At 36.3% G+C, this 12,035-nt stretch overlaps 1 protein-coding gene across 2 annotated transcripts in view; it reads left to right on the forward strand.

Annotated features, from left to right (window-relative positions):
- The window catches only part of PLEKHA7 (pleckstrin homology domain containing A7), a 162,707-nt gene extending 154,567 nt beyond the window's left edge, over window positions 1–8,140 (forward strand). For both annotated transcript variants that reach the window (XM_057418314.1, XM_057418315.1), the window contains 4 exons: window positions 1,918–2,051; window positions 2,880–3,022; window positions 6,074–6,182; window positions 7,876–8,140. In XM_057418314.1, coding sequence (XP_057274297.1) covers window positions 1,918–2,051; window positions 2,880–3,022; window positions 6,074–6,171 — 375 coding nt within the window. In that variant the 3' untranslated portion in view covers window positions 6,172–6,182; window positions 7,876–8,140. The remainder of the gene's footprint in view (window positions 1–1,917; window positions 2,052–2,879; window positions 3,023–6,073; window positions 6,183–7,875) is intronic.
- Window positions 8,141–12,035: the final 3,895 nt, after the last annotated feature.

Below are 12,035 nucleotides of genomic sequence, written 5' to 3' on the forward strand. Positions count from 1 at the left end.
AAATGGAAAGATTTCAGTAGGTACTATGCATTGTGTAAAATCAGTAAAATTATAGTAATTACACTATTGAGCACTTATACTCTTCTGAAAGATGTTGGCAATTTATGATTTGTAAGAGGTTGAATCTGTGAGCAATTAGCTGTTGATCTCTATGAATTAATGTATCTTTCAGTTAATCTCTGTACATTTTCTAGAGAAAATGCAGTGCTCCTGTAAATTTCAGAAACTGAAAATATACTTTCATTGTATTGCCTTCCCTTGTTGCACTTTCCTATTAAATTTTTTTTTTCCAGAAGGCCTGCAGGGCTATGTGAACCACATCATACATCTGAATTAGACCTTAAGCCTACAGTAGGAAACATTTTTGCTTATAGGCATTTCTGTTCTACTTCAGAGAAACTGAAACAAGTCTGAAGCTCTGAATGTAAAACTTTTCTCAGGTTACCCAGGTTGTCTCCTTTTCCATTTCATGTACCCATCCTCTTCACCTTACAGACATTTCTGTACCTGAGGTATTTCTGTGTCTCATACGGAAATGTACTCAGTTGTGTCCTTAAAGCTAATAAATCTGCTGTTCATATGGTAACCGAGTTTGTTATTCTTGAAGTGGCAGGATGACCTGATCTGGCTTATTTATAGTATGGAGATAGTTATATAAATTTGTTTTAAATATATATATATATGTATTATATATATCTACAGAGCTCTGGAGGGGAGTTGGATTTGGAAGTAAGGAAGTGTAGTGGAAATACAGGATTTTTCAGGAAGCATTAGCCTTGGGTTTACTGACAAAGAAGTGTAAAAATTTGAGGTTGTGGTTTTAATGTGGTTGAGGGCGCATGACTGTATTGTGTGCTTTGGGCCTATGATTGCCTGCAAATTACTGAGCCTAATCACTGGGGGTTAGGTCAGACCACTTTACATATGCCATTGAATTAGTGTGAGCTAAAATCAGTAGTGAAAAATTTAGAATTTTTTTTATTTGAAACTTTGAATTTTGAGAAATTGTCACTTCATGAGCATTCCAACAAGTATCCAAAGAGGACAAGAGGGTTCTCATTTATTTACTTTTCTTTATTCACACATGCTCTATTTGTGCTTTTCAAAAGTAGTATGTTCTATAATAAGACTTGGTCTTCAGAGTCCATTTGTAAACTGAATTTGCATTGGGTGATTTAGTTCTGTTATGAGTAACAAAACTTTCCCACAATGAAACTGATCCTAACAAAAACTTGTTGCTAGCTTTTGTAATGTAATCATATTAAAATTTTCAATCTACAGGATTCTGTGCATGCAGTATGTTGTTAAAATTGCACAATGTTAGTGTTTTTCTGGGTCAGTTTCCTAGGCAACTTCTGAATACCTAGGATTTCAGATTTTATAGTCCAGGTATTTCCTCAGATGATTGCAAATTACTGTTTGTCTTTCCCTTCCCCTCCTTTTTCCTCCTCTGCTGCTCATAGAAGAAGATTATACAGTCTCAAAAGAATGATACCCTTGGTTAAAACTCTAATTGATACTTCTGTTCAGTTGTAGGAAGTCCTTGCTGGCATGACATAAATATCATGACATTAAAATCTCAGGTTGTCCAGTCAGTCTTGTAGTGGTTGCTTCTTTGTACTGTAACAGCTTTAGGCAGTTTCCAACTTTGGGCTCTGTGCCTCAGCTGAAGAAGGGTTCCTTGTTGATTCTGATTTCTTTTGTAATCCCTTTAATATTTGTTCTTCTAAAGTAAAATGAATCAGAGGTAAAAGACACCGTTAAAAGCGCAGCAGCTCATATCTAAAGGGAATGTTTAGCATCAGGTGCATGTACTGACTGTGAAAACCCATGCCTTAAAAAAATTGAGAATTCATCTCAATTTTTAAAAAAATCTTTATTATTAAAAAGTTGATGCTTTTTTTTTTCTTTCCTCAGTTGTCAAAACCCAAGAAGGTTGCAATTCCAGAACGCTATGTTGAACTAGAGCCAGAAGAGCCTCTTTCTACAGAAGAACTGGCAGCAAGGCAGCGTAAAGCAGAAAAGATAAAGAATATTCTTACTAAATCAAGGTTGGGTTTTGGTGTTTTTCCCAAATCTTATGTAGTGCCTGGTGTTAAACATTGGGAACTAACTTCATACAATAGTTTAATTCCTATTGGATCATCTAAGTGTAACGTGGCTTTTAGAAAATGCACTCAGAATTTATATAGTATACTTAAAGCTCCTTTGTAAAACAGGGTGACAGAGATCATGACGAATTTTGTAAGTGTCCATTTTCTTGTTCAGATCATGCTAAAATAGTAGCAAGTCCTTACCAAACAACTGGTAAGTGAGGAGGATGGAAAGGCCAGATCTGGCCAAAAGAAGAATAAAAGTCAGTGTGAGAGCAAGTTCCTGTTGTCTCCAGAGAGCTGGAGTTCTGAAAGAACACTTTTGGCTACTTACAGCTAATGTAGAGTCAGCTAAAACATTCAAGAATTTGATTACCTCAAGTATCTGATGTCTCTTTGGAAGGCAATTAAAGAGGATGTGCCTGAGGACAGCCAGGTTATATGCATTCTCCTCCAGGCACTACAAAGACCTTTTATGAACAGCTTCAAATAAATAGCATTTTTGGTAGTGCTTTCATGTAAACACCGTATTTACAACAAGGGACTTTCAGGTGTAATGAAGGCTATGCAAAAATTGTGACTGAATGTGTAATGTCTGCATCATTTGTCTCTGCTGTAGTCATTAACATACAATATCTGACACTGCTTTAGAGAATGTTAATAAAATACGGAGCTTGATAGATGAGATCTGAAAACTGCTGTATGAGTTCAAGCTTGTTCTCATCTGCATGGTAGATTCTTTTTTATGTTTGTGAATGTTAATGTTGTTTTGCACTTTCCCACTAGTATGCACAATCTACAGCCTACTGTTGCCCAGGACAAACACAACTCGGTTGATTTAGATTCACAGCTGCAAGAGCAGGAGCGCATCATTACCATATCATACGCTTTGGCTTCTGAAGCCTCTCAGAGGAGCAAGGAGGTGGCAGGTAATACTTAGTTATCTACAAAATAACAGCTATTTCTTACCAGCTTCTAAAGTTGTGTGGGGTTGTTGCTGAACTCCTAGTGAAAGAGAGACTTTCAGTGATTCATATTCAAAATAGTGAAAAGTGTGTATAGATAACGAAAGAATTACATTGAGTATTTGGCCTCCAATAGACAAAGCAAAGATGTGTACTATCTACATATCTAGAAGCCAGTATGATCAGTAAGTTCAGAGCTTGGAAACTTGCTCTTACTAATAAGATTAAAATATAAATTTCAATTAATTAATATATTAAATATTTCTATATTCATTTTTAAAAAGTAAATTGAACTGTCACTTAAAGAAATCAAGACAAAGGGATTTTTAAACTTTTTTAACAGAAGGCTTCCCTGGTGTGGTGATGCAGATTAGAGTGCAGTCATTTGCAGCTTGAGCTGTAAGACAACAGGCTAGAGAAGACATTGTAAAATAGGTACCGACATGTTTCTGTCTGGTGTCCAGGATTAGAGGTCAGAGCAAGACGCCATTCATGAATTCTGCTTGATGCCTGGAAATTAATAGATCCTTTCAATATGTTACTAAAAGTGATAATTTCACTCTTGATTGCTTTACAGTTGAAATAAGTAAAAAATGTCTAGAGATTTGTATCACACAGTAATACATGCAGCAGCTATTCTAGCAAGTATCTGACTGGTCATTTATAACTGGCACAGTTCACTGTTCTGGTAGAGAATGGAAATAATGGAAACTTCAACTATGATGGAGAAAAAATACGCACATTTCTCATCTGAAGTTGTCAGTTTAAACTTACGGCACTTGCCACAGAAACCCCTAAGACCTTCCCATTAAAGACAGATTATTCCAATATCCAGATGCATAACATGCATCTGTGGTACCAGACTGTTGATTGATAGTGGCTGTATACTCACGGATGCAGTAGCAGCTAAATGTGAGGGGAATGTGATTTTGAGGGATCAATTTCAAGATACATCTGGAGACTTCAGAGTTCTGTGGGTAATTGACTGAAAGGGATAAAATGGTTCACTGAGGAAACTAGACATTATGAAAAAACCCAAAACAAGCAAACAAAGCCAGAATTGTGGAATCTTGGGAGCATTTCAGTAATAACCTTTTGGTTAGTCAGGCATCTGTTTCAAAAGTCTTCTCTTCAGGCAATCTGGTCCCAGTTCTAGAAGCCAGGTCCTTGTAACAGACTCGCACTCCTTGGTTGTGGAGTGGGACTTTGTGTTTCATGAGGTATGACCCAGCGCAGCATTTTGCCACATGAGTTCTAGCTTATACTGGGAAAATGTAGCACCAAAATCCAAATCAGCCAGTATGAATGCTGACCATACTTGAAATTCTTCCTTTGTGTTAGTACAGGAGCAGAGTGCCTGCCACACTAAACAGTCTTCTTGTGGCTAGTTAACCTACTTCTGGTGTGCATGAAGTTGCAATAACTGCACACTACTAAAGTAGATTTAATCTTTTTATGTTGTATAGTGAATGTAGTAGCTATGTTTACTACAGATTTTTTTGTAAATACTTTCATTTTTGTATTGTAATTATTTCAAAAGTGTGATCACTGCATATTCTTAGGTATCCATAACCACAGGAATCTTCTTAATTCTTTAGTTATCCTTTCAGATGCTTAAAAAACCCTAACATAGTGGCCAATTTGATTCTTTAAGGAAGCAGAAACCTTTATGTGCATGCACAATGTTCCTTGTCACACTTGTGTCTCAGGTCTTCAGTTTTTGTAGCATGTCTCGTTTTGATTTCAATTATTACTTACTCCTTTAAAAACAAACACCTTTCAAGGAATTCTAAAAAAAATACAACCCACAGTGGTTTGATTTTGATAGAAAATATACAAACCATAAAAAGAGTTCAGGTTTTTTTAGTTACAGCCTGCTTTCTGATGATCTAATGTGATCAAAAGGAAAATATATTTGATGCTTTGCACATTACATTATACATTCTCATTTATTTGAATTTCACAGATTCCTTCACATTTTTATTTTTGCAGTTTGATTTTTAAAGTGTGGGTTGTCATATGCTCCTTGTTGACAAAGCGGACCATATCTGAATACCCAAAACTAATTACTACATTTTTTACAAAGATTTGCTTATAAGAAACACTGTGAAGCTTAACTTTTCCCATTTTTCAGGAGGAAGTAGTTATGTTAAGATACTATGATAATATAAATCTTTTAATATAAATTGTACATTTATCTAGTCCTTGTAAAGTAGCATTTTAGAGTTCCTCTGTTCCTAGTAAGAAATCAACCACCTAAATGGAAATCATGCCAAGAATCTGGAAGATTCAAATCAAATGCAGGAGTATCAAGAATTGATTTCCTAAATTGTGTGGTTTGGAATTGGGTTTGCCTTTGGCCCTCCAAAATGTGAAAGCAGGATTTAAGATTGAGTTTCAGTGGCTTTAGTTTTATGATTATTGTCTTTAAACACTATACCATTACTCATTTTTATAAACAAGGATAGTTTTAATCAGTGTATTCTTTATCCTGCAGTTTCATCTGAGACCTGAAAATGATTTTCTGTATCAGGCACTGTACTAAGCAAAATATGTAAAATTTTTTGTAATTTTTCTATATATTCTTTTTATTTCTGCTCATTGGCATATAACAGTGGAAATTTTGAAAAGCTGTACAACCTCAAGTGAAATCTTGAAATCAAATTAGCAAAGATAGGTGCTATTCCAAAAGTGCAGTTTTAAAAGCAGGGCTGAATTGGAGTATATCAGTGTTGTGTGCCTTAAAATGTTCCAGTTAAACTTTGCCTTTAAGATAGATTGTCCATATTATCATCAAACAGGAATGTTTATTTGCATAACTTATGCAAGTAATAGAAAAAAACAGGAGGTAGAAAGGTGGTTGTTTAAATTGTGCTCCATGTAACTATAATAGTGTAACACCTCATTGTGTTACTAATCAGGTTTCCTGTTCATGTGGTAGAAAATTAAGGTCACTCCATTTATAATATGAATGTTTGATTGTGCAGTCTAATTCCTGTATGTGATCCCTTCTAGCTCAGCAGTTGACCTATCCATCTAAAGCACCCTCACCTTCTGTACCACAGCCACCTCACTCCCCCTTAAGCAATGGATTTCACTACACATTTGTTTAAACACCTTAAAAGTAAGAACTAACTGCTCTTGGCATGTCTGATTTGCCATTGTGCCTTTGCTGTGGCTTGCTAAATTTTAACATTTTTACTAAACCTAAATTAGATCCAAATGAACGCATGCATCTATTTTTCAGAAACCTTTTATTGTAAATACTGCTTCTAATGAACTAACATATGATATGGGCTGATAAAGTCTTTAAATAACTGCTGTCACTCTACAGATAAGATGCTTCCATAATCTTACTGTGGTGAAGGAAAGAGACATCTGTACTCTCAGTAGCGTGTGGCCAGATTTTCAGCAGCATTTGTACTCCGGTGGCTAGTGTTTGTGACTCATATGGCTAATGTAGTGGTGCATAGGTATTTTTGCCTGTGTGCGGCATATACAGTTGCTCCTCAAATGAATCCAAAGTGCAAACTCCTACAAGGAGGGGATTCAGTAGTGAACTGCTATCTTACACATGAACTAACATCGGAGTCTTAATTGAGGTGAGCTGAAAATTTGGCCCTTTGTAACTAATTCTACAATATTGTATTTGACTTTTTTATGCCTTTGATATGGTTTTCATTGAATTGTGTAACAGAAAACTTGATATTTGCCTCAAGTTACTTTGCCATTTCAAGTATTAAAATTGTGATAATTTCATTGTTCGTATAAAAGAAGCATATCTTCTCTTCCCTGTAGTATTTTCAGGATTTTTTTCTCTTTGAACTAGGAAAACCTGTAAATATTATACTTGACTGTGAAGTGTGCCCCTAGTTAAGGCACTCACCATGCTTCCATAGTTTCCTTTGAAATTATTCTCACCCTTCTGATTTCCTTGGGCCTAATTTTATTGCCTGATGTTGGAGAAAAAGATAAAACGTAAATTAAGTAGAAAAGAGGGTTGATTGAGTGAAGAACTCAAATAGCATTAACCTTTAGATAACCTTTGTTTTCATTGTCACTGATCTGAGTCAAATATCTGTGTAAAAAAAAAAAAATCTAAATAAAATTGAGCACATACAAGAAAGGCCCAAACAGTCAGTGACCAGTGACAAAAAAGATAAATTTACATCAAGATATGTATATAGACATTAGGAGCCTCTACAGAGCTTGATGGAAATAGATATTTGCTTTTCTGGTTCAGTTTATCTTTCTGAAAACCAGATTCTACCATTTTTGTTAGGTCTGAGTAACACCTGACTCATATCCAGGGGTATGCTAATTGATTGTCACTATCACTCAAGATCTTTGCCTGTGAATAGGGTACCTATGTATGGCCTCAAGAACCCAGAAAAATAACCATATGGTCCCAGGGTATTAGACTTGAGAAAGGGCTTGGACCAGATGACCTCCAGAGGTCCCTTCCTACCCCAACCATGCTGTGATTCCAAACTGAGTTTAAAACATGTATCACATATCTATATAAATATACATACATGTGTGTGTATAGTTACATATTTACATATATATATGAAAACATACATTTTCTTCAGGAAAAAATGTGAAGAAAATAATTGCAATAACCAGTGACATGCAGGGGTCACAGGAGTTTGAGCATCGGTGGCATCATAAGATAATCATTCACATGTCCATAGGACTTGTTCATTCTGTCAAACTGCAGGCGGCTTTAATAAAGAAATATTTCCTGCAATTGCTTACTGCTTGGCTTAGTGAGCTCACTTGAATATTTAACCATGTTTTATTTCACTTCATGCTAGCCAAAGCAGTGAGTGAACACTTGATGTAAGACTCAAAACAAATCCCTCCTAGTGACACCATGTGGAAGGAAGAGGAGATTCTTTACCACCTTTGAAGATGCACATCGGCTGATGACATGTTCTTCTGGAAATACATTGAGAATAATAGGAGGATTTTCTAGGAAAATGAAGAGATTTGCAAATAATTTTATTTTTACTTTCGTTTAGTTCAGACTTTTTGTATGAATAAAAGGCACTTTTAATAAATTCTGTAAAATACTGACAATGTATTTTTAGAACAATGTATTTTAGATTTTATTTTTTTTTTAATCAAGGGCTGAATTCATTTTAAGAGAAACTACTTGCATAGATGTTAAAAGATGCTGTTACTTCCCCCTCAGGCTCAGATGCACAATGTAAAGTTTCATGGAAACAAAAAAGAGAATTTGAACAAGCTAGAAGCACATTCGTAGGTTATGGGTAGAGCTAATGCAAGGGACAGATTTGCTAAAAGGGTATTTTGGATTGAATATTTTTGTAGACTTAAGCACCCACCCTTTTGCTCATGAAGTAATACATTGCAAGAACTTTTAGCTTGAATTTCTAAACATCGGTAACCACTGTATAGCTGAAGTTTCCCACAAAAGCCATAATGGAAGCCAGTTTTAACTCCCATTTCCTTTTTTGATCCCATATGATTAACTTGGTGGTATCACTACACAGTGTGCTTGGGACCCCTAAGAAACAAACAGCTGGCAAATTTTAGTTTCTTTGGAAAGATATGAAAGAAGAAAACTTTTAATTAAATATGTGAAGCAATGAAAAAACAATAATAGCATGTGTCATTTCGCTAGTAAATATATATTTTTCTTTTGATTTTTTTTTTTTTTAATAAACATTACCGTATAATGTATTGACTACTATTTATTCTGGAAACAGCAAAACTAATATAATGTGGCACCCGCTAATTTCATATGTATGGTCACCTGTTGCTCAACTTTGCCAGACTTTGAAATTCAGTGTTTTACTTCTGTACAGAGCAAAGGGTGAGGTAGTTACCTAAGGAGAAAATAAGATTAAATGAATTGCTGCAGCTATGTTACTTGAAACTTGTGCATGCATTGAAGGCAAGACATGAAAAAAATTCCCAATATTATGCAATTATTAGTTGAGTTCAGCTCTGGATGAGAAATTACTGAGAAATACTTCTGCAGTATTTTGTGAAACCATTAACTTGTTTATTTGTTGTATCCGAGTAATAGCTACAAAACTCTTGAAAATGATTGACCTACAAGATTCAGACTTTAAGACAAATCATATTACATTAACACTATACTCAGAAATATTCTTAAACGTATGTATTTAGCTAATGCAATCTACTTTACCTCAGTACTGCCAGTATCAATTTCAGAATGTTTTGCCAAAATAATGATTTATTTTTGCCTTTATAAAAAGTTTTGAAAGCAGAAATGAGTATTTTGCAAGAAAACATTAATTTAAATAAAATATAACAGTGTGGAAAATGGTATATGTACAGATTAAAATATTAACATAACTGCTTCCTTTTGCCTCTGTCTTGTCTGCCATCTTAGCAGTGTTCATATAGTTGAAAATCCAGAGTCATTTGTGCTGTTACGTTTTGCTCTTCTTTGGTTCAAATCCTCATGAAGTTCCCCAGTTTTGCATTTATTTCGCTGGCACTTGGATCAGGTTCCCCCTACACCAAAGTGTCATCTTTTTTTTTTTTTTTTTTATATCTAGAAATGTTTCTTAGCATTTGATTAAATCTGTCTTTATTCTTGAATAGAAGGATTTTCCAGGGTTGTGTCCTATACATAATGCTACAGTGCTGTCCTTTCTGTCTCATAGGTATGTATGTTTGTCTGATACATTCTTAGCCCTTTAGTTTCTGGTGAAATAAAGTACCCAAGGTAACTTCAGTTTAAAAACAGACAAAAACCTGGAGGCATCACACTGTAGCATGGGCACTGTCTGTGAGTGGGGTACTGACCAGCAGGGATTTACATGCTAACAGTTCTCTCAAATTACACCAGTTTGATGGAGACCAGTGGAAATGTTTGATTCTTCTAAAACTTAACCTCTAGAACAAAATGTAAAGAAGCAGTTAGAAGTATTTCTGTGATTCTCCAAACTTGAGAGTGAATATTTGAGACTGTGAGTACTCGACCTTTAGATGCATGCAGCAGAAATTCAGAGCTGAGCTGCTTATGACATGCTTGTCCTCTTTCTCAGGCACACAAAGATCCTTTGACCACATGTTGCATGGCTCAGTGGAACTGCATTCTTTGTACAGCAGCTTTGTTAGGCAGGAGGGCAGCCTATATGCCCGTAATTGTGGGTGAGGAGTTCAGCCCATGGGATCTTGGACTGCAGCAGCCACTGCCTCCAAATTCTGTCTGCTGTCCTCACAAGGAAGGGAAGGGGTTGCAGGCACTTCTGCTCTGCAGGTTGTGGGAAATAATAATTTTCTTTGATCACACATACAAAATCTGCTCATACCAACTTGCACGAAAGAGGAGGATTTTGCCGTATATAGAATCATAGAAAAGTTAGGGTTGGAAAGGACCTTAAGATCATCAAGTTCCAACCCCCCTGCCATGGGCAGGGACACCTCACACTAAACCATGTCACCCAAGGCCTCGTCCAGCCTGGTCTTGAACACTGCCAGGGATGGAGCATTCACAATTTCCCTGGGCAACCCATTCCAGTGCCTCACCACCCTAACAGGAAAGAATTTCCTCCTTACATCCAGTCTAAACTTCCCCTGTGTAAGTTTGAACCCATGACCCCTTGTCCTATCACTGCAGTCCCTAATGAAGAGTCCCTTCCCAGCATCCCTATAGGCCCCCTTCAGATACTGGAAGGCTGCTATGAGGTCTCCACGCAGCCTTCTCTTCTCCAGGCTGAACAGCCCCAACTTTCTCAGCCTGTCTTCATATGGGAGGTGCTCCAGTCCCCTGATCCTCTGGACTTGTTCCAACAGTTCCGTAGTTATACCATTAACATTGTTAACAAAGCCAGTCTTTCTAAAGATTTTGGTCTGTGTCTATAGGTAATCTCCTATTTGGGAAAAAAATGATGAAGATAATTTTTTTTCCAAAACTTTTTATTAAATGTGTGAAATTCTGTTCTCCAGTCCATTTTACACATCCATCTTTTTTGTAGGGATGGGTGTAGTTTTTAAATAATGAGGGTTAATTTTCCTATACATACAGCATTTGGTTTGGGTCAGTTTCCTTTTTCAATTGTTTCTTTTAATCAAAAGGTTCTTTTGTAGGTGTAAACACGACTCTCTAATATTTATGTCTACTTGCAGATCAGTATCATTTTGACCTGAAAGTAACTTTTTTTTTTTTTCCACCTCTGTTATTAAGCAGTGTAAGTGTTTGGGACTAATTATAATTAAAGAAACAGAAACACGTTAGAAAGCAGCATCAGTTCTTCTTTTGAAGGCACTGTTTTCTAATTGGTGTTTTGTAATGTTATACCAAGCAAGAATGATGCAGACTGACTTCTCTTCCTGTATACATCTGATTTCAATTTCTTCAACTACAGTTACTATGATTTTACTGCTGAGCTCAGTTTATAAACCTACAGCCTGATACTCCTAAGTAGCCCTGCTTTCACCTTTTTGGACTTGCCCAACACCCAAACCTCCCCCTCCCTGTTTCTCAGTACTGTTAACTTAGAGTTCATATGTTTTGCTGGACTGCTGGGAAATCCTGGTAGGCTCTAGCACTGGTGCTTGTCTTTGTGCATCTATATAAAGCTATTTATTTTGAAGTACTGGACAAGCAGCAGTAGTTGGAGGCATCCAGACTGGTTTGGTAAAAAAAAACCTCAAACTAACAACTAGATAAAAAGATTTTTGAGGAAACAACTGTACTAATAGATTCTGTTCTGGGAAGTTCCTTATGTGTGAAACTAAAAGGTACTGAAAGATACAACTGAAGTTGTGTGCTGCTATTTCAAAAGACTGTTAAAGGTCCAGTGAGGTCTCAGGTACCCCTTGGTCTCTGGAGAGAGACCTGGGCTGGTGTTCGAGAAAGCAGAGCCCTCCCAGTGTCGTTTGGTATTGTTTACACCTTTATTTTCTACCTGCATCATCTACTCCTCTGCTCTCCAGATCTTTAAATGTATGTATATGTGTTTTAGATTGG

The sequence above is a fragment of the Pezoporus wallicus genome, unplaced genomic scaffold, assembly GCF_028554395.1.
Source record: "Pezoporus wallicus isolate ANWC-B61680 ecotype Strahan unplaced genomic scaffold, APGP_CSIRO_Pwel_v1 contig_2025, whole genome shotgun sequence".
Classification (NCBI taxonomy): Eukaryota; Metazoa; Chordata; class Aves; order Psittaciformes; family Psittacidae; genus Pezoporus; species Pezoporus wallicus.